At 41.1% G+C, this 23,892-nt stretch overlaps 1 protein-coding gene across 5 annotated transcripts in view; it reads right to left on the reverse strand.

Moving 5' to 3' along the window:
* Positions 1–19,646: 19,646 nt before the first annotated feature.
* arhgap12b (Rho GTPase activating protein 12b) overlaps positions 19,647–23,892 on the reverse strand; it is a 200,324-nt gene continuing 196,078 nt past the window's right edge. For all 5 annotated transcript variants that reach the window (XM_087987515.1, XM_087987514.1, XM_087987513.1 and 2 more), the window contains one exon: positions 19,647–21,126. In XM_087987515.1, the coding sequence (XP_087843641.1) occupies positions 20,949–21,126 (178 nt within the window). In that variant the 3' untranslated portion in view covers positions 19,647–20,948. The remainder of the gene's footprint in view (positions 21,127–23,892) is intronic.

The raw sequence follows: 23,892 nt of genomic DNA on the forward strand, positions 1-23,892 counted from the left end.
AAAGGAATGTTTGGCCTTCCTCTGTCCTATCACTGTTTAATTATTCTAACTGTATTAGAATAATACAGTTTGAGATTATTTTCTGACAATTTCCCACCATGGAAAATTCGTTATTCGTCTCAACCTCTTTATTTATTTTGAAGGTCGTGATTAGATAATCCCTTAATCTTCTAAATTCAAGGGTATTCCAAAAGACTTGATACAACCTGACTTCATACTTACACCCTTAAAGCTCCTGGTAATTCTGCATTGCACCTTGTTCATGTCCAGGAACTGAGATTCAGTATTTAAAACTGAGCACAGTACTTTAGTTGGGGTCAGACCGATGTTCTGTAAAACAGGAACAACCCTTCTTATTTTTGTATTCTACCTTCTTTGAGATTTAACATGATTATTCCATGAGTATTTTTGATGAATTTCATGTCTCTGTACCATTTTTAGTAATTTTTGCTTTGAGGTCTTAACCCCTTTTCTTCTCCAGAAGAAAATCTTCTTGATTTTGGATCTAAACTGGATGAACTCCAGCTCCAAGAGTTTTACCCACTCAATTTCTTTGTCCCATTGTAACTGTCTGCCCCCATCTATACTCAGTCTCACAACACAGTGTCATTTGCAAACTTTAGCATCTGACCTAATGCTTTAGCATCTGCCCTTATGCAGCACGATTCAAATTTTGTTTGATAATTCACCTGCCAAGCACCAACAAACATTTTACAATATTACAAGTACACTGTAAATACTTCACAATGTTACTGATGTATTAAGATGTAATTTTTGGAGTTTCAGCAAAAGTAGCCTTATGGAAATCCATTCTGTTTTATATTAAATAAACCTTGTTGAATAGACTGTAGCCACCGAATAAGTTTTAAAAATAATCAAGTCACCTAAATGTTTCAAAATGATTGAGCATTTATGTAACTTTATCTGGAAATTTAAAACACTATTTGAACAGAGACAGACTGTCTGACAAAGCCCCTAAAAGTGGCTTGCTGGGCCATTTCAGAGACCAATTAATCTGTGGATCTGGAGTCACATCTAGACCAGTCTAGGTAAGAATGGTAGATTTCCTTCCTCGAAGGATATTTGTGAATCAGATGAGTTTTATAACAATCAACTATAGTGTTCATTGTCACCATTAGTGAGTCTAGTTTTCTACCACAGATTTTATTGACTGAATTTAAATTCCAGCAGGTGCCATGGTGAGATTTAAATTTACTTTTCCTGAAGCATTACTAGTCCAGTTACATTCCAACTGTGCTACCTCTTCCCATATCTCCCTTGTTCTCAGAATTGAAGACTACATTCCTGACTGCCTTGGAATAGTTTTGTAATTTACTGTGCTTATATTTTTCTCATTCAAACTTTCAAGATTTGTAAAGATGTATTGGAATAGCAGTTTATTCTAAATGGGTGGCACAATGGCTCAGTGGTTAGCACTGCTGCCTCACAGCACCAGGGACCTGGGTTTGATTCCACCTTTGGACAACTGTCTGTGTGGAGTTTGCACATTCTCCCTTTGTCTGCATAGGTGTCCTCCAGGTGCTCCAATTTCCTCCCACAGTCACAAAGATGTGCAGATTAGGTGCATTGACCATGCTAAATTACTCATAGTGTCCAGGAATATGTAGGCTAAGTGGGTTAGCCATGGAAATGCAGGGTTACAAGCATGCGGTGGGATGCTCTTTGGTGATTGGTGTGGACTTGATGGGCTGAATGACCTGCTTCCACACTGTAGAGATTCTATGGCATAGATTACTGCAAAAGCAAAATAACGTAAACAGATTTTTGCAAGAATATAATGAATTGTTATGAGTTAAATTTGGATAATCCAAAAATCCAGTTGTGTTGAAGTTGTCAGTATTTCCCAACAAGCAATGCTCATCAGAAAACAAAGTTCTGAACTGGAACCCTAGATAAGCCGAACTTGCACAAAATTGTATATGACCATACCAATAAATTGGAGCTGAGTTAGCCATGCTAGAACGTGAAATCATCAAGCTGTGGGCAAGTCCACATTTCATGTTAAGATTTCTCTGTGAGAGGATATTCAAACACTACAAGTAATGGCTGAACCTGAGAGAAAATTAAAAGTGTTGTTGATTGGAGAGAAAACGAAGCTGATATAGTAAATGGACGATTGTGGTATGAAGTGTGACGAAGCTGTGTAAGATGTTATTATAATTTTTGTCATTTTGAATTTTTAAACCGAGGCAACTGGATTTTGGATTCAGTTCGCTGAAAATAACTTCTTATAAAGAGGTCAGAAAGCCATTTAAAACAGAAGCATAAGTTCGAAGAAACACTGGGCCAGGCAAACTGGCCTATATTTTCTTGCTCTCTGCCTCCCACCCTTTATGAATGGAACCTTCTTCTGATGAACGTTAGAAAATTAAAGCCAATACATCAATTGTCTCATTAGCTACTTCTTTTAAGACCTGAGAAACAACTCCATTAGATTCAATTCCCTACAGAATGGAAACAGGCCCTTCAGCCCAACAAGTACACAACTACCCTCCAAAGAGTAACCCATCCAGACCTATTCCCCTAACTAATGCACCCAACACTATGGACAATTAACATGGCCAGTTCACCTGACCTGCACATCTTTGTGATTGTGGGAGGAAATCGGGGCACCTGGAGGAAACCCACGCAGACACAGGGAGAATGTGCAAACTCCACCCAGTCGCCCAAGGTGGGAATTGAACCTGAGTCCCTGGCGCTGTGAGGCAATGGTGCTAACCACTGAGCCACCATGCCACCCCCTGGAATCTGGAAACTTGTCAACTCACAGTTCCAACAATTTACTCAGTACTACTTCCCTGGTTATTGTAACTTCCTTGAGTTCCTCCCTGTCTTTCAGTTCCTGATTTACAGCTATTTCCGGGATGCTACTCATATCCTCTTGAGCGAAGACACAAAATATATGTTCAACTCATCTGCCATCTCTTTTCCTCCAATACTAATTCCCTAGACTCATTTTCTGTAGAACCAACACTTACTTTGTTAAATCTTCTATTTGAAATATCTGAATAATTTTTTCTGAAGACATTTTAAGAGTGGTTCCATGCAGCATTTAATCCACAAACTGAATAATTTTACAATTCTAACTTGCTTCTTCTTGAGTTCTCTGTCCGGTGGACAGATCTGACCCACATAACCATGATCACCATCCCAGGTAGGGTAAGAAGTCAGGTAAGAAGTAGGGTAAGAATCCTAATCTTAACACTCCACCCGCAAGGAGTCAGAATTGTAGTAAGATGTATCTTGTAGTCTCGAGTCAAGAACAACGATGGGAGACAGTCCGATATTCTTTCCATCACATGGCTGACCATGAATCACTGCCACTCCATTGCCAGTACTGTACATTAGAAAGATTTACAAATACTGAAGCTACTTTGGCCACATGAGGAATGTATCTTCCTTGGCCATCAAGTCCTGGTATGGGACTTGGACCCAGAGTGTCTAGCTCAGAGGGAGAGAAGATCCCACTGTGTCATGTGATCTGTTCAAACATGTCCTCTGCCTCAAGCAGGTCCTTGGCTTATTGTTTGCTGATGATTCATCCAGAGTTGATTTGTTGGCTCTTTTTTTCAGTGTTACTCTTCTATTGCCCTGCACTCTCAGGGACAAAGCAAGAAGGCAGTTTCCAAGTCTACCACAATCAGAACAGGAATCTAGTCAAAATCACCACGAGCCATTTAGCCAATGTATTTACTGAGTCCTTCTTAATTCCTCAAGGGGAGAAGAATTGGAGTAGGAACAGGGTAGTCCTGAACTTGTGGAGAAACTAAGAACTGCTAAGATTCTTGACCCATATAATTTAACCTATAAATTCAAACTAGAGATAAATTGAAGATTTATTGAGATTTCCTAGGATTTCAAGTGAATTTCACCTGTTCTGCTAGTTGTGAACTTGAAGATGATTTACAGGCTTTGGAAAAACTATGTTCAAAGTGGCAGGCAAAATTTGCTGCAGGGTGATACTTTTGTTTGTGGCACAGTGGTTAGCACTGCTGCCTCACAGCGCCAAAGACCCGGGTTCAATTCCTGTGTCAGGCAACTGTCTGTGTGGAGTTTGCACATTGTCTGCATGGGTTTCCTCCGGGTGCTCCGCTTTCCTCCCACAGTCCAAAAACGTGCATTGGTGAATTGACCATGCTAAGTTGCCCACTAGTCCTAGTGTTAGGAGGGAAATTGTTCTGAGTGGGTTACTCTTCGGAGGGTCGGTGTGGACTGGTTGGGCCGAAGGGCCTGTTTCCACACTGTAAGTAATCTAATCTTACTCTTCAGGCTGTCAGACAGCCTCAATGTGTACAGAAGTAGCTGGGCACTATTCTGAGATTTAGTGGCAGAGTGGTTTTGCTCCATCCGTTGTACTCCTAATGTATGCTCCCCAGCCCCAGTTATTCTAATAATTCAGTTCTCAGGATTTGGGATGGGGTCCTGATGAAGCTTTAGCAGTGGTTGGGAAGCCTTATCTTGCCAACTTGAATGAACTTTCAGAGGTTTGAGTCTTTCATCTGTAATAGGATCTCAACAACTAACGTTAGTAACTGAGGTTGCAGATTAGGACGAAGTGGCAATCAATAAAACCGTAAACCATATGAAATTATTCAAAGAACATGCTCTAACTGCTGTATTCCCATATTGAGAAGTATAAAATTGCAACCCCTACACCAAGAAAGCAGACACTGCAACGCTCCACGTTTTAAATTGAGTTTAAAACATCTAGAGATAATGTAATGAATCATAAAAAATACGTTTTGTGTTAATGAAAGTAGTGAGGACAGTGTCAATACCATTATAATGAGTCCAACTAAAACATATCCCTTGCACGTTTGAGGAAAATATAGAGAAAATATATGATTCTAAATTTATGAAAATAAGAAAAAGTGACTTTTCAATGCAGCAAAGTGAAAATAGACAACATTTTAAGTTTCTACTTATATTGTTTGTGGCACATTAGTCTCCAGGTTATAGGAATAACTACCAAATAGGGAAGGTTATGTTTAATAGTTACTCGATCAGACTTTATCCCAAAAGATATATAACTAATTCAGTACATTAGATCCTTTGGCAGAATTTAGAAAATATCACTACTTTGACTATTATGTTCATGAAATATTTTTTGCCAATACCCAAAAGCTTAATTATCTTTAAAAACAGGACAGTGTAAAATGATCATATTACTCACAGTAATGGAAACAGCAGACTATTATGGAAGCTTAGTCAATTCTCTAAAAAGTGCAGTGACCACCTGTGCCACAAAACAAATTGAATAGCTCTTCTCTAAAAGGTGCTCCAGATAATTACAAGCCCAAGGAGTACAGTTAAAATAAGTAGCTGAGAGATATCTTTCATCGTAGCATTGAATATTATTCTCAAATCTGCTATTGCGAGGTCTTCATCAACACATGTGGATGGGGGGTGGGGGAGAGGCAGGGAGGGAGGGAGGTGGGGAGGGTGGGACTCCTAAGTGTTATAGTGCCAAACTTTGATGGGTTAGGCCATGAGCAAACCCAGGGAATGGGGAAGGTCTCCTCTGGCAGTCTCCTCTTGCATGGGATCAGTACTGGGTCTACTTTTATTTGTCATTTATATAAATGATTTGGATGAGAATATAGGAGGTATGCAAGTAAGTTAATAAGAATGTTTACAGAAGACACCAAAATTGATGGCATAGGGACAGTGAAGAAGGTTATCTAAGATTACAAAGAGATCTTAAACAATTGGGCCAATGGGTTGAGGAGAGGCAGATAGAGTTTAATTTGGATAAATGTGAGGTATTGCATATTGGTAAAACAAACAAAGGCAGGATTTATACAATTAATGGTACAGTCCTTGTAGAACAGAGAGACCTAAGGGTTGAGGTACATAATTTTTTGAAATTTGCATTACAAGTAGACAGGGTAGTTAAGAAGGCATTCAGCACACTTGTCTCCATTATTCAGTATAGGAGATGAGGCCTCTTCTGGAGTACTGTGTGCAGTTCTGGTCACCCTGTTATGGGAAGATATTATTACATTGGAGAGGATTCAGAAAAGATTTACCAGAATGTTGCTGGGAATGGAGGGTTTGAGTTATAAAAAATAGGCTGGATAGGCTGGGACATTTTCACTGGAATGTAGGAGATGGAGGGATGACATTATAGAGGTTTATAAAATCATGAAGGGCATAGATAAAGTGAATAGCAAAAGTCTTTTCCTGAAGGTGGGGGAGTTTAAAACTAGGGGGCATATTTTAAGGGTGAGAGGAGAAAGATTTAAAAATGATAGAAGGGGCAAGCGTTCAAGCATTCTTTGGTTATCCGTAACTGGATACCTTTCTAGGGTAACAACAATGTGAAAATGCCCTCTAAACCATCTCATTTCCATGGCAACATTTGACTTGTCATTTCCAACTCTTCATTTCCAACTGCAGCCGAGACACTTACCGCCTCAAACTGTCTACCCCCCTCCCACTCCAACCTCACACTCACAATGCTCAGCCCTCCTCTCCCTGTGCTCCAATCCCAACCTCACCATCAAACCAGCAGATAAATGGTAGTTTGGCGCACTGACCTCTACACCTCCTCCTACCGCCCCCTTGACCATGACCCCACCCCCCATCACCAAACCATCACTTCCCAGACCATACACAACCTCATCACCTCAGGAGATCTCCCATCCACAGCTTCCAACCTCGTAATCTGGGAACCCTGCACCGCCCGATTCTACCTCTTTCCCAAGGTTCACAAACCTGACCACCCTGGTCGACCCATTGTCTCAGCCTGTTCCTGCTCCATTGAACTCATCTCCACCTACCTCAGCAGAGAGCGGCGCGAGCTGGGCGGAAGTGAGGTTGGAGCGCAGAGCTGGTCGGGAAGATAAGTGATATATAAAGAACTTACCTCGACGCCAACGGTCTTTTCTTAGCAGAGAGCGGCGCGAGCTGGGCGGAAGTGAGGTTGGAGCGCAGAGCTGGTCGGGAAGATAAGTGATATATAAAGAACTTACCTCGACCCCAACGGTCTTTTCTCAGCAGAGAGCGGCGCGAGCTGGGCGGAAGTGAGGTTGAAGCGCAGAGCTGGTCGGGAAGGTAAGTGATTGATATTTGAGTGGGTGTGTTCTAAACCCCAGGCCCTACATAGTAGGGCCTCCTTCCCATCCTCCTCCTCTAACCTAACTTTAAAGTTCACAGGTAAGCTACTCAGTGTTCTTGCTTTGGAGACGAAGTGTAGAGTAATGGCAGCGCAGGCAGTGGAATGTTCCTCCTGCAGGATGTTTGAGGTAGGGGTGACCACCGATACTCCTGCCGACTTCATCTGCAGGAAATGCAGTCAGATTCTGCTCCTCACAGAATGAGTTAGGGAACTGGAACTGGAGTTGGATGAACTGAGGATTATTCGAGAGGCTGAGAAGGTGATAGATAGAAGCTACAGGGACATAGTTACGCCAGAGAACAGAGGTAGCTGGGTAACAGTTAGAGGTGGGAAGGGGAGGAAGCAGGCAGTGCAGGGATCTCCTGTAGTCATTCCCCTAAACAATAGGTATACCACTTTGGATACTGGTGGGGGGGGGGGCAGCCTAGCAGGGGTAAGCTGCAGTGACCGGGTCTGTGGTGTGAGGTCTGGCTCTGAGACTCAGAAGGGAAAGGGGAGAGGAGGAGAGCGCTAGTTATAGGAGACTCTCTAGTTAGAGGGACGGACAGGCGATTCTGTGGGCATGGGCGAGACTCTTGGATGGTTTGTTGCCTCCCGGGTGCCAGGGTCCGAGACATCTTGGACTGTGTCTTCAGAATCCTTAAGGGGGAGGGTGTGCAGCCAGAAGTCGTGGTGCACGTTGGCACCAGCGACATAGGTAGGAAGAGAGGTGGGGAGGTCATTCAAGAGCTCAGGGAGTTAGGCTGGAAGCTGAAAGCTAGGACAGACAGAGTCGTCATCTCTGGGTTGTTGCCGGTGCCACGTGACAGTGAGGCAAGGAATAGGGAGAGAGTGCAGTTGAACACGTGGCTGTAAGGATGGTGTAGGAGGGAGGGCTTCAGGTATTTGGACAATTGGACTGCATTCTGGGGAAGGTGGGACCTGTACAAGCAGGATGGGTTGCACCTGAACCAGAAGGGCACCAATATCCTGGGGGGTAGGTTTGCTAGCTATCTTCGGGGGGGTTTAAACTAATTTGGCAGGGGGATGGGATCCCGACTTGTAGTCCAGCAAGTAGGCTAGCTGTTTGTCAGGATGTCCAAGTGTGTGGGGAGGCTGTGAAGAAGGTAGCACTGAGAGGGAATACTTGCGGACACAGAGATGGGTTCAAGTGCATATACTTCAACGCAAGGAGTATCAGAAATAAGGTGGATAGGTACCTGGGACTACGATGTTGTGGCCATCACGGAAACGTGAATAGAAGAGGGAAGGGAATGGTTGTTGGAGGTTCCTGGTTACAGATGTTTCAGTAGGATTAGGGAGGGTGGTAAAAAAGGAGGGGGAGTGGCGTTGCTAATTAGAAATGGTATAACGGCGGCAGAAAGGCAGTTCGAGGGGGATCTGCCTTTAGAGGTAGTATGGGCTGAAGTCAGAAATAGGAAAGGTGCAGTCACCTTGTTGGGTGTTTACTATAGGCCCCCCAATAGCAGCAGAGATGTGGAGAAACAGATTGGGAAACAGATTTTGGAAAGGTGCAGAAGCCACAGGGTAGTAGTCATGGGCGATTTCAACTTCCCAAATATTGATTGGAAGCTCTTTAGATCTAGTAGATTGGATGGGGCGGTGTTTGTGCAGTGTGTCCAGGAAGCTTTTCTAACACAGTATGTAGATTGTCTGACCAGAGGGGAGGCCATTTTGGATTTGGAACTTGGTAATGAACCGGGACAAGTGATGGGCTTGTTAGTGGGTGAATATTTTAGTGATGGTGACCACAATTCTGTGACTTTCACCTTGGTTATGGAGAGAGATAGGTGCATGCAACAGGATAGGTTTTACAATTGGGGGAAGGGTAATTACAAAGCTGTAAAACAGGATCTGAGGAGCATAAGTTGGGAGCATAGGCTGTCGGGGAAGGATGTCGTGGAAATGTGGAACTTTTTCAAGGAACAGATACGACGTGTCCTTGATATGTATGTACCGGTCAGACAGGAAAGAAATGGTCGTGTGAGGGAACCTTGGTTGACGAGGGAAGTTGAATGTCTTGTAAAGAGGAAGAAGGAGGCTTACATAAGGTTGAGGAAACAGGGTTCAGACAGAGCAGTGGAGGGATACAGGATAGCCAGAAGGGATCTGAAGAAAGGGATTAGGAGAGCCAAGAGAGGGCATGGAAAATCTCTGGCGGATAGGATCAAGGATAACCCAAAGGCATTTTATGTGTATGTGAGAAACATGAGAATGACGAGAACGAGGGTAGGTCCAATCAAGGACAGTAGTGGGAGACTGTGTATTGAGTCGGAAGAGATAGGAGAGGTCTTGAATGAGTACTTTTCTTCAGTATTTACGAATGAGAGGAACCGTATTGTTGAAGAGGAGAGTGTGAAACGGACTGGTAAGCTAGAGGAGATACTTGTTAGGAAGGAAGATGTGTTGGATATTTTGAACAACTTGAGGATAGACAAGTCCCCCGGGCCTGATGGGATATATCCTAGGATTATGTGGGAAGCAAGAGAGGAAATTGCAGTACCGTTGGCAATGATCTTTTCATCTTCACTGTCAACGGGGGTGGTACCAGGGGACTGGAGAGTGGCGAATGTTGTGCCCCTGTTCAAAAAAGGGAATAGGGATAACCCCGGGAATTACAGGCCAGTTAGTCTTACTTCGGTGGTAGGTAAAGTAATGGAAAGGGTACTGAGGGATAGGATTTATGAGTATCTGGAAAGGCACTGCTTGATTAGGGACAGCCAGCACGGATTTGTGAAGGGTAGGTCTTGCCTTACAAGTCTGATTGAATTCTTTGAGGAGGTGACCAAGCATGTGGATGAGGGTAGAGCAGTGGATGTAGTATACACGGATTTTAGTAAGGCATTTGATAAGGTTCCCCATGGTAGGCTTATGCGGAAAGTCAGGAGGCATGGGTTAGTGGGAAATTTGGCCAATTGGATAGAAAACTGGCTAACCGGTCCAAGTCAGAGAGTGGTGGTAGATGGTAAATATTCAGCCTGGAGCCCAGTTACAAGTGGAGTTCTGCAGGGATCAGTTCTGGGTCCTCTGCTGTTCGTAATTTTTATTAATGACTTGGATGAGGGAGTCGAAGGGTGGGTCAGTAAATTTGCAGATGATACGAAGATTGGTGGAGTTGTGGATAGTGAGGAGGGCTCTTGTCGGCTGCAAAGGGACTTGGATATGATGCAGAGCTGGGCTGAGGAGTGGCAGATGGAGTTCAACCCTGCCAATGTGTGAGGTTGTCCATTTTGGAAAGACAAATAAGAATGCGGAATACAGGGTTAACGGTAGGGTTCTTAGTGAGGTGGAGGAACAGAGGGATCTTGGGGTCTATGTTCATAGGTCTTTGAAAGTTGCCACTCAGGTGGATAGAGCTTGTAAGAAGGCCTATGAAGTATTAGCGTTCATTAGCAGAGGGATTGAATTCAAGAGTCGTGAAGTGATGTTGCAACTGTACAGGACTTTGTTTAGGCCACATTTGGAGTACTGTGTGCGGTTCTGGTCGCCTCACTTTAGGAAAGATGTGGAAGCTTTGGAGAGGGTGCAGAGAAGATTTACCAGGATGTTGCCTGGAATGGAGAATAGGTCGTACGAGGATAGGTTGAGAGTGCTAGGCCTTTTCTCGTTGGAACGGCGAAGGATGAGGGGTGACTTGATAGAGGTTTATAAGATGATCAGAGGAATAGATAGAGTAGACAGTCAGAAACTTTTTCCCCGGGTACAACAGAGTGTTACAAGGGGACATAAATTTAAGGTGAAGGGTGGAAGGTATAGGGGAGATGTCAGGGGTGGGTTCTTTACCCAGAGAGTGGTGGGGGCATGGAATGCGCTGCCTGTGGGAGTGGTAGAGTCAGAATCTTTGGTGACCTTTAAGCGGCAATTGGATAGGTAAATGGATGGGTGCTTAAATGTTCGGCACAACATCGTGGGCCGAAGGGCCTGTTCTGTGCTGTATTGTTCTATGTTCTACCTCTATACTGTCCTATCCCCCCAGAACTCCCCACATATGTTCAAGACACCACCCATGCCCTCCACTTCCTCCAAGACTTCCGTTTCCTTGGCCCCCAATGCCTCATCTTCACCATGGAGATCCAGTCCCTCTAAACTTCCATCCGCCATGATCAGGGCCTCCAAGCCCTCCGTTTCGTCCTCTCCCGACGTCACCACCATTACCCTTCCACTGACATCCTCATTCGGTTGGCTGAACTGGTCCTCACCCTTAACAATTTCTCCTTCGAATCCTCCCACTTCCTCCAGTCCGAAGGGATAGTCACGGCACCTGTATGGGCCCCAGCTATGCCTGTCTCTTTATTGGCTATGTAGAACAGCCCAACTTCCGTAGTTACACCGGCACCACTCCCCACCTCTTCCTCCGCAACATTGTTGACTGATTGGCGCCACCTCGTGCTCCCATGAGGAGGTTGAGCAGTTTATCAACTTCACCAACACATTCCACCCTGACCTTAAATTCACCTGGACCATCTCTGACACCTCCCTCCCCTTCCTGGACCTCTCCATCTCCATTAATGACGACCAACTTGACACTGACATTTTTTACAAACCCACCGATCCCACAGCTACCTGGATTGCACCTCTTCCCACCCTATCTCCTGCAAAAATGCCATTCCTGATGAAGGGCTTTTGCCCGAAACGTCGATTTTCCTGCTCCTAGGATGCTGCCTGACCTGCTGTGCTTTTCCAGCACCACTCTGATCTAAACATTTGACTTATACCTATTGCAAGTTGTGCTTCAGTTCAATTTCTAACCTTTGATACCAGATCCAGGGGACAAAACACCTGCCTGTTACTATGCACCTTATCCATTGTCCCGCCTACATCTCCCATTTTTAACTCTTTAACAAGTTCTGGTCTGGGCATCCCTGAACACCCAAGGACAGCATATCCTCTTTTCCTGGACCCTGATTAACATCTGGGTATATGCAGGACTGAAAGACTGGTAATATTGTTTACAAAGAGAGAAAGGGATAGACAGGACAAATACAGGCTAATCCACCAAATATGTGATTGCATTAAAACATGACAGACAGTATAAATCATCATTTAGAAAGACACAGGTTAATCAAGAACAGGCAGTATGGGTTTTTTAAAGGAAAACTGTGACTGATTAACTTGACGGAATATTCTGAGGAGGTAACAAACAGAGTCAATGAGGGTAGCAGATACTGTGTTTTGCACATGGAGTTTAGTAAGATTTTGGATGAAGTTCACATGCGAGACTAGTCAGAAAATTAGAAACCCATGGGTCTAAGGGAAAGTCTCAAGATGGATGCAAAACAGGCTGAGTGGCAGGGAGCAACAGTAATGTCAGAAGAATGTTTTAGCAATTGAAATACTGTTTCCTGTGAGGTTCCACAGGGCTCAGTACCAGATCCAGTGCTTTTCATCACATGTAACAATGAGCAAAGTGAGAGATGTTACATTTGGGGGAAGGCAAATTGGACAAGAGGAAGAAGATTGGGGGAATGCTGAGAAATGTAGAGAAATCTTGGAGCACTGGTTCACACAGACCTTAAGGTAGAAGAAAAGTTAATAAAAAACAAACACAGACAATGCTGAAGAAACTCTCGCCAGAGATCCTGCTAGACTTACTGAATTTCTCCAGCATTCTCTGTATTTGTTCACTATTTCCAGCATTTGCAGTATTTTGCTTTTAGAACAGTACATAACGTAACTAGGAAAATATGCTGAATACTTTCCTCTGTCAGCTAAGGTGTAGAAAATAAGAATAGTGCTATTATGTTAGAACTCTACCGGTAAGGTCACAGCCATAGTACTGTGTATCATTCTGGTCGTGCTACAGGAAGAATCTGATAGAGAGGGTCCAGGGACGTTGCCAGAAAGGGAGAAGTTTAACCATTAAACTGGTGTTTTTTTGAAATAGAGAAGGCCAAGATGAGATTTAATTGAGATATAAAATTACAAATGGCCTAAGGTGGATCCACTTTGATTAACATAGCTGTTAATAGACAGGGGTTATGGATTTAAAGGGATTCTACTTTGTAGAAGAATCAGAGGGGAGTTAAGATATATGTTTCACCCACAGGGTGGTGGGTATCTGGAATGCATGCCTCAAAGTTTGATACAGGCAACATTTTTCATTGCATTCAAAAACAATAGTTGGTTACACACTTGAAGCACTGCAACAGATTAAGAGCTGGAAAGTGAGATAAAGATGTGTAATCCTTTTGTCTAGGAAGGAGATGATGGACCAAATGGTTTGTTTTTGTATTGTAATGTTAAAAAATACGCAAAAGTGAAAATTGAATCAAATTACACCATTTTGTTCTAAAAGCAAGAACCCGTCTCACACCACACATCACCTCCTATTTCACAGCTTCTAACTCAAGTGTGATGCATTGCTAAAATCTCTGTAATGTGTCAACTGCTTTTTCTTTACAAAAGGTTTTATAACAGCAGTAAGAAGATACCTTATAAGTTAGAGTGTAAGGCCATGGGCAGCCTTACACCCGGCCACACAACTGGTAGCTTCTGCACTGGTTGCATGCCATGGGGGAAAGTCACAGTAGAAAAGGGAAGCTTCAGTTGAGAATTTTATTTTGATTCATTGTGTTTTTCTACATAAAGTACCTACCACCTATTAAGTAGTCTGCTTTACTGAGTATTGATTGTAAAACTCATTCATTTTGAACATTTTAAACTTGATGTCATCATTGTTTGAATAAATAACTAGGGTTTTGAACTTCTTTTTGAAACATTAATGATCTCCCTTGAGTTCACAATAATGTGAATATCTTTGTTTTACTAGATACTATTTCCTTTATGTTGCTGAAGCATCTTTGTTATGCTTTAATATTATTTTCAAGCAATGAATTTTTACTCCTCAGGAATTTCTCAAATTTAGCAACATATAAAAATATCAGTTAAAATTTCAATAATTTTAGTTCTCATCTCCTTTAACATTAATGGTTGCATACAGTACATTGTTTGAATTTGCACACAGCATTTTTTCTTTGCTCTATCAGCAAATTGATTTTCTGGATTAGGTACCTTCCTGAATGATAAAAAAAATCTTCAAGTTGTAAAAGTAACTTTCTTACTACCAAGATTTCATCTCCATATTGGAATTTTAAGTATACAAATATAATTGTCAGCTTCAAAGGATGTCAATGTTTTTGATTTTCATGCTTTAATATTTTTCCAGAAGTATGTATAAATAGTTGGATGGCAAATTATTAATGCTTTTCAAAACCACTTGCCTCTGTAAATATTCTATGAAAATGAAATGTAAGAGGAGCATGTTTAAAGTACATGCAGATGTGACTGACATTTTAGAGAAAAGTCAAGTTTCTTGCCTCAAATTGTATTTATGTTATCTTTTCATTGATGAAGGCATCTCCTTCAAATGCAGCATTTGGGGTACATGCTTGATTACTGGATTAAGTAGAGAAATAAGTTTCAGGTTGGTATACACTAAAGGTCAGTGTACAACAGGCTATGGTGTTGGATAATATATTAGCACAGATAAAGGGATAGCTAATTAACAGGAAATAGAATTGAGATAAGTGGATCATTTTTATGTTGACAATCTATAATGTGTGAGACAGGATCAATGTTCAGCACTATTCGGGAATCCTCAGGCAAACAATCTCAGAGAGGTAGAGTCTGACTTGCAAATCAGAATTCTTTCTGATAATTTGTCCCACTCTGTCTGATCCATACAAAAAAAATCAAATTTTTTTCCCATGATCACGTATGAATACTTCGTTTGTAATTCATTTTTGTACAACAAACAGAAATCCTTCATCCTATTTCTTTCTCTTATCCTGTCTACACAAATTTGTTTATAATTAGGGTGTACAACATTCCTCTCCAGTTGTTTCTGCTGACGTGGATCCTTAGGGTGTTCAAGGGTTCACACTTGCTAAATGTTCTTTACAGCTCTAGCTTATAAAGTATCTTCTTTTGTGAAACCTTTTGTAAAATCTACTTAATTCCCACTAATCAGCTATGGGCTAAGAAGTGGTAACATTCATGCCACTCAAATGCCAGGCAACATTTTCAACAAGAGACAATCTAAATGTTGCCACATGATATTCAATGTATTACAAACATTGAGTCCCCCATTATCAACATTCTAGGGTATTAACATTGACAAAATTTAAACGAGACCAGCCATATAAATTCTATGGTCAGAGGCTAGGAATCCTACATGAAACAATGTATACTTGACTTTCAAAGCCTATCCACCATCAACAAGGCACAAGTTCAGAGAGGAAGAAGGATTTGAGGAAGGGGATAAGCCAACCATGCTTAACCAAGGAAATTAAAGATAGCATCAGATTGGGAAAAAAAAACATAGAATATGACAGAGATTAGTGGAAAGCTAGAGGATTGGTAAAGTTTTAAAAGACAAAAGACAACCAAAAAATTAATGAGGAGGAGAAAATACATTTTGAGGATAATATTGTAAGTAATATCGAGATGAACAGTAAAAGCATCTTTAAATATAGAAAAAGAGAGAAGTCAAGTAAACATTGGTCCATTAGAAAACAGGCTGGGGAAAATAATAATGAGGAACCAGAAATGGCAAATGAGGTTAATAAATACTTTGCATCAGTCTTCACAAAAATCACTAAATATTCAAAGGAAAAAGGACAGGAAGTAAATACAATAACTATCACTAGAGGAAAAATGCTAAGGACACTGAGTCTAAAGACTGACAAACCTCTTGGACCTGATGGCATACACCCTAGGATATTATAAGTAGCTACAGAGATAATAGATGCACCCATAGTAATCATCAAGTATCCTTGGATTCTGGAAAAGTCCCAGAGGTTTGGAAAACTACCAATGTAGGTTTGTGATGCAGAGTGATGCCAACAGTATGAGTTTAATTCATGCCAAGGCTGAGGTTACCATGAAGGGCTCTCCTCAACCTCTTGCCTTGCCTGAGGCATGACGACTCTTTGGTCAAACCACCATCTGCTGTCTGAGAGCAGCCCTATTGTCCAGTAGGATTGTAGTGACGATACCTTTTACCAGGTATGGAAGGGCTGTCTTCCATAAAAGCAGGGTAGATTATGCCTGTACTCAGTATAAAACAGTATGGCAATTGACCCTATTAAAACATAAAAGATTCTTAGAGGAGCTGACAAGATAAATTTGGAAAGATTGTTTCTGCTTCTGGGAGAGTCTAGGATCAGAGGGCATAATCCCAGAATGAGTCACACATTTAAAACACAGATGTGCAAGAATCTCTTCTCTTGGAGGATTGTTAATCTGTGAAATACTTTTCCACAGAGTGTGGTTGAGACTTGGTCATTGAATAAATTCAAGGCTGATAGAGACAGATTTTAATCAGTAAGGGAATCAAGGATTATGGGGAAAAGGCATGTGAAGTTAAATTGAGGATCATCAAATCAGCCATGAATAGCACAGTAGCCTTGATAGGCTGAATTGCCTATTTCTTCTCCTACACATTGTCATCATAAGTTTGGAGTGTGATGGAATAGTTTGCACTCACCTGGATGACTGCAACTCCAACAACACCATGAAGCTTGACACTATCCGGGACAAAACAGCCCAGTTGAGTCACATCACATTCAGAAACATTCACTCCCTCACCACAGATGCTCAATAACAGTGTGCATCACTGCATGAAACTGCAGAAATTCACCAGGGCTCCTTAAATAACACTTTCCAAACCAACAACTAACATTTAGAAGAACATGGACATCAGCTAAGTGGGAACCAAGACCTGCAAGTTCCCCTTCCAGTCAGTCACCATACGAACTTTGAAATACATTGCTATTCCTTCCTTGTTACTGAGTTAGAATTCTGGAACACTCTCCTTAATGATATTGTCAGAGTGGTAGAGATCTACAGCACAGAAAAATGTCCTCTGGCCCTTCGAGTCTGTCTTAGTTATACCATCGTGGGTCTACCTACACCAAATGGACTGCAGCAGCTCAAAAAGGTAGCTAAGGACAATTAAAATTGCAAAATTTGGGAGCGGGTGGCCCAAGACTGGGAGCTGACCACTGTTTTGCTAAGATTAGGAGGTGGAACCAAGTTCAAGAGCCCTTTTGGCAATGTAGGTGGGCACATCCAAAAACACCTGTGTGCCAGCTGGATCTGGGGATAAGGGAGACACAAAAGAACTGGAATTCAGAGGGATGCCGAGAAGGGGTAGGAAGGTAGAAGAGACTGGGAGGCTGCTGATTGCAGAGAGTGGTAGGCTACAAGTGAGGTTGATAAAAGGTTGCAGGGGAGGGAAAGAAATAATAATAAAATAGACAGTTATGTAGAAACTAGAAAAAATTGAAATGATTGAGGTAGTGAATTACTTGCAATTGAATCTAATATCACATTAAGGTTGCAAATGCTCAGGAGCTACTCTACGGGTAAGATCGTAGTGATACAACTGTAATGTACATTGTCAATTTGTCATTTGGTAGTACAAAACTTGAATATCATTGGGGAAAAAAGCATATTATTCCAAAGCCTTCTATCTTACACTCATTAGGACAGTTTGCAAGAAAAACCAAAGTAAATATTAAAATGAGAGAAGAGTGCTGATTGATTCACAAACAGTCATACAGAGCATTGAGTATAGGAGTTGGGAGGTCATGTTGCAGTTGTGCAGGACATTGGTTAGGCTACTTTTTGAGTAGTGGGTATAATTCTGGTCTCCCTTCTATAGGAAGGATGTTATGAAACTTGAAAAGGTTCAGAAAAGAACTACAAGGATGTTGCCAGGTTAGGAGTGTTTGAACCACAGGGACAGGGTGAATAGGCGGAGGCTATTTTCCTTGGAGTGTTGGAAGCCGAAGGGTGACCTTAAAGAGGTTTATAAAGTCATGAGGAGCATGGATAGGGTAAATAGACAAGGTCTTTTCCGTCGGATGTGGAAGTCCAGAACTAGAGGGCGGTGCGTGTATGGAATGAACTGCCAGAGGAAGTGGTGGAGGCTGGTACAATTTTAACATTTATAAGGTACTTGCATGGATATATGATTAGGAATAGTTTAGAGGGTTTTGGCCAAGTGCTGGAAAATGTGACTCGATTAATTTAGGACTTCTGGTTGGCATGGATGAGTTGGACCGAAGGGTCTGTTTCCGTGCTGTACATCTCCATGACGTGAAACATTAACTCCATTTCTCTCTCCATTCTTGTTTTCTCCAGCATTTTAATTTCATTTCAGATCTCCAGCATCTGCAATACTTTATTTTTATCTGAGTTCAGTATACGGAGAACCTGACTTATGATCCGGAATGGACTGTCAATATAGTTTTTTTTGCACATTGTCTGCAATATTGTCCAATTGCAGAAGCATATCTAATATCATTCATTGCACTGATAATTTTGCAAATGCAGGCTGGATGGGTATGGTCAGTAGTTTTCTTGTTGCAACAACCAACACATCAGTGCTTGATAAATCTGCCAGTATTTGGGATTGCACTAGCACAGGAATTCATGTAACGCATTCCTTGCTGGTGTGAAATGTATACATTTTACGGCTTAGTGTCAGCAATTGTAAACACCACTTCTGCATGACAGCAAGGTAAAACAACTAACTTTGCCATTTGCTTCAGCCTTGACGCAGCCCAACTTTCTGGGGAAATCAGGGTAGGCTTGGCACTTTACCACATCAAAAGTGATGGCCTTAACATATTCGCGATGGAATCATAGCAAATAGGAGTAGGACATTCACCCTTCAAGTTTACTCTACCATTCACCACAAACATAGCTAATCATCCAACTCATTAGCTTCATCCCACCATACCTGGCCCCGCCACCAGCCCCCGCATATCCTTTGATCCCTTTAGCCCCCAACTGCAATATCTAACTACTTCTTGAAAATCAGACCATGTTTTGGCCTCAGCTACTTTCAGTGGTGGCAAATTCCACAGGCTCACCACACTCTGGGTGAAGAAATTTCTCATTATATTTCTGAAAAGTTTGCCCTAAATCCCCAGACCATGAACCCTGGAAATGTCCTTCCTGCATCTATAACGTTAGTCTGATTAGAATTTTATGGATTCACTGGGCCAATTGCTAGATTAAACGGTTTGCCTTATGAACATGTTGAGTTTATCCTCACTGGGTTTAGAAGATTGAAAAATAATCATTGAAAAACACAAGATTGTGAGGGAGCTTGCCAGGGTATACCATGACAGGATCTTCACCTTGCAAGGAAATTGATTCCATAAGGCACGGTTTAAAATGCGAGCACTCCTATTTAAGACCAAGATGAAGGTGCTTAATAATCTTTGGAATTCACTTCTCCAGATAGCAATGGAGAATACTGAATATATTCAATACTGAACTGACAGATTTTTATCGTATAAAGGGATTCAAGGATTATGGAGTAGGCAGAAAAGTGTCATTAAGGTCACAATCAAATTAGCCATGCTAGTATTGAAAGGCAAAGTGGGCCAAATAGCCTACTCTTGCTCCGATTTCTAATAATCTTACCAGAATCATTAAACAATTGCACTGAAACATTAATAAGCAAATACATTAAGCACTCTGACATAAATTGAAAGACAGCTTTTTATCATTTGTTTTAATTTTTGATTAGACATAGCATATCGCCATACAGCAGTTAGTTTTAAAAAAAATACATTCAAAAAATCTTCAGATCATGTGCCCAGAAACAGGTAGTATTCCAAAGAAACCTGCTTATACAACTAATCCACATCAATAAAATGGAAAAATTGAATTTCGCATCAAGTGAATCTGCTTTAATACCCATCAATGCATACAAGAAATTTTAAATGTTAGCACTTATTGTACAATAAATTGCTAAGCTGAGTTTTTTTCAAATTTTCTCTGTACATTTAAATAAACCACTTTTATTGTAGTGCACCTAGAAAGCACAAGCCTGCACAATACTTTCCAGTACCATTTGAAATTCAAATGGTTATGATTTGCCCTGCATTGTAATTGCCAATAGCTAAAAAGTGCACACACCTTCTCAGTATACTAAGAATATCCCATGTTGCCTGTCATAAAACACCTCAAAAAGCTCTTAGTACTGATCTTAGCTGGTAGATTGACCAGTAATTGATTACAAGTTGGCAAAATCGTATTAGAAAATGTTACCGTATGTAAAACATACATTAAGAAATTATACACAGATTATATATACATTGCTTGAGGCCATATTATTTATTGTATTATGCTCTTTATTTAACTGTACATCACTAGTGTTCTGAAACACTGAGTGTGATCATATGACCTCTGTATTAACAGCAGGTGTAGGACCACTTTAAGTCCATACTCATCAACCAGGAAGAATCCACATTAATACTTTAGCTTTTACTTTTGAGTAAATCTGTAAAAAAAAATAAATTAAACAAAGTCTGGTCACTGTTTTGTATGGACTCAGCGACAACATACAATATTAGGACTTCTACTATACTAAATAGTAAAACAGATTGCAAGATAGGATTGCCAACAATGTGCATGAAATTGAAATTGCCTAAAAATATTGACACGTACAGAAAAAGTACTGCTAAGACCCTCAGGCAAATATTGTTTCAAAAGAACCCAGTGTATAACTACGGTATACTCATGTCTCTATTTTTTGTTGTTACCAGGAGACATGCTTCCCTGCATCTGTCTGTTCTACGTGTTATGCAAAACATCTGCAGCCGAGCCATCTGCTTTCAAGATTGATAACCATTGGAAACAAATACAGATAGATTTAAAAACCAGAGGAAAACAAGTGCAAAGCATACCAATATTCTGGTTGATTTAAGGTACAATAAAACTTAAAATGTACTATATTTTCACATAGTGGGTTTTGGTAGAGTTGTATTTCATGTGCTCATTTCTCTCAACTTCTTCCAAATATGGTTTCATACTCTGTTAAGATCAAGTCCACAATCTGATTCTGGTATACTGTGTGAACTGCAATATTTCCTGTCTCTTTCTCTGGCCTCAGGAGGGTGGGGCCAAATACTATGGCAACACTTTGATTGGTCATTCGGTTTACTTCAGAACGGGCAATGACCCTGTGAAAAATTAAAGACAAAAATTCAAGAAACGAGCACGCACACAGGCAACCATTACACAGTTACTAATAACATGTACATAATAGAATGACAATGTTACTGATATCTAAATGTTTGCATTATTAAAAGCCTTTGATCTATTATTTCAAGTGACATATATCTTGCAGCTTTTCTTAAGCTTAGTAATAAATGGTTGAATATAGACAAATTACAAGGTTACAATATTATCAGATAAATGATTTTTTTTTGTTTTGATGATCTAAACACTCTCACGCTGCAACATGATAGTGTCAATAGTACTTTTACAAATCTGTGTTAAAACGTTATACTGGCACAACACTCACTTTCAGCTAGAATGTTGGGCACATTGTTGGGGCAAAATATAAAAAGCATCTACTCTAAATAATATGCTATGGCTGACCTGGGAAAGATTTATGATGAGAAAAATCTCATTTCTGAAAATTATCTCAATGGGTTTGAAGCCTTGAAAATAAAGTCCAACAGCTGAAACAGTATATCCACAACCTAACTGGAACTGATGTCCGTAACAACCATTTGTTGGGTGAGAAAATAACTTTCACAATGAGTAACATTCAGTCAGTTTTGGTGAGGAAAAGAAATGTTTGTTAGTAGTGCATAAATCTGCTACAACATTTAGTGAGGAAAAGGTACTTCATAAATTGTGAAAGCCCAGAACACGCTGGCCAATTTATACTGCTCCGTTAGCTGTGTGAAAACAGTATCTTGCATTTAACAATCATGTGGTTTTCATGAAGATGCTGTGGTTGCACATGAATTGTTCATCAAACTGTCCAGAACAAGCTCAGTTTAATAATTACTAATAGAAGTACCTTATTAATATGATATTTGTTAATGAGCGTCACTCTCTTGCATACAGTATAAATAGCTAGAAAAGAAATGTGGTTTTGTATGCTGCTTGTAGACAGGCCAATAAGGGGCGAGGCCACATTAGATTTGGTACTGGGTAATGAACCTTCTTTCAGCTAGCCAATTTCTGATCCAAACCGCTAAATCACCGTCAATCCCATGCCTTCGTATTTTGTGCAAGAGCCTACCGTGGGGAACTTATTGAAGTCCATAATGAAATCCATATAGACATCAACCACTTTTCCCTCATCCACCTGTGTTAGATTTGGAGGTAGGTGATAGTGACCACAATTCGGTTATGTTTACTTTAGAGATGGAAAAGGATAGGTATACACCGCAGGGCAAGAGATATAGCTGGGGGAAAGGCAATTACGATGCAATTAGGCAAGATTTAGGATAGATAGGGTGGGGAAAGAAACTGCAGGGGATGGGCACAATAGAAATGTAGAGCTTATTCAAGGACCAGCTACTGCGGGTCCTTGATAAGTATGTACCAGACAGCAAGAAAGAAGTGGTTGAGTGCAGGATCCGTAGTTTAGTAAGGAAGTTAAATTTCTTGTCAAGAAGAAGAAGAATGCTTATGTTGGAATGAGGTGTGATGGCTCAGTTGCTTGAGAGTTACAAGTTAGCCAGTAAAGACCTAAAGAGAGAGCTCAGAAGAGCCAGGAGGGGACATGAGAAGTCATTGGCGAATAGGATCAAGGAAAACCCTAAGGCTTTCTGTAGCTATATCAGGAATAAAAGAATGACTAGAGTAAGATTAGCACCATTTAAGCATCGTAGAGGGAAATTGTGCATGGAGTTAGAGGAGATAAGGGAAGCGTTAAATGAATACTTTTCGTCAGTATTCACACTAAAAAAAGATGATGTGATCGAGGAGAATACTGAGAAACAAGCTACTAGACTAGATGGGATTGACGTGCATAAGGAGGAGGTGTTAGCAATTCTGGAAAGTGTAAAAATAGATAAGTCCCCTGGGCCGGATGCGATTTATCCTAGGATTTTTTGGGAAGCTAGGGAGGAGATTGCCGAGCCTTTGGCTTTGATCTTTATGTCGTCATTGTCTACAGGAATAGTGCCAGAAGGCTGGAGGAGAGCAAATGTTGTTCCCTTGTTCAAGAAGGGAGTAGAGACAATCCTGGAAATTATAGACCTGTCAGCCTTACTTCGTTTGTGGGTAAAGTGTTGGAAAGGTTTATAAGAGATAGGATTTATAATCATCTAGAGATGAATAAGTTGATTAGGGATAGTCAACACGGTGTTGTGAAGGGTATGTCATGCCTCACAAACCATATTGAGTTTTTTGAGAAGGTGACCAAACAGGTGGATGAGGGAAAAGTGGTTGATGTGGTCTATATGGATTTCATTATGGACTTCAGTAAGTTCCCCACGGTAGGCTATTGCACAAAATATGAAGGCATGGGATTGAGGGTGATTTAGTGGTTTGAATCAGAAATTGGCTAACTGAAAGAAGACAGAGGATGGTGGTTGATGGGAAATATTCATCCCGGAGTTCAGTTACTAGTGGGGCACCGCAAGGATCTGTTTTGGGTCCAATGTTGTTTGTCATTTATATAAATGACCTGGATGAGGGCACAGTAGGATGGGTTAGTAAATTTACAGATGACACTAAGGTCGGTAGAGTTATGGGTAGTGAGGAAGGATGTTGTACATTACAGTGTGACATAGCTAGCTGCAGAGCTGAGCTGAGAGGTGGCAAATGGGAGTTTAATGCGGAAAAGTGTGAGGTGATTCACTTCGGAAGGAGCAACAGGAATGAAGAGTACTGGGCTAATGGTAAGATTCTTGGTAGTGTAGATGAGCAGAGAGATCTCGGTGTCCAGGTACATAGATCTTTGAAAGTTGCCACCCAGTTGA

Source organism: Chiloscyllium plagiosum, unplaced genomic scaffold (assembly GCF_037043375.1).
Source record: "Chiloscyllium plagiosum isolate Xiang-an unplaced genomic scaffold, Cpla_swu_hap1 HiC_scaffold_5, whole genome shotgun sequence".
Lineage (NCBI taxonomy): Eukaryota > Metazoa > Chordata > Chondrichthyes > Orectolobiformes > Hemiscylliidae > Chiloscyllium > Chiloscyllium plagiosum.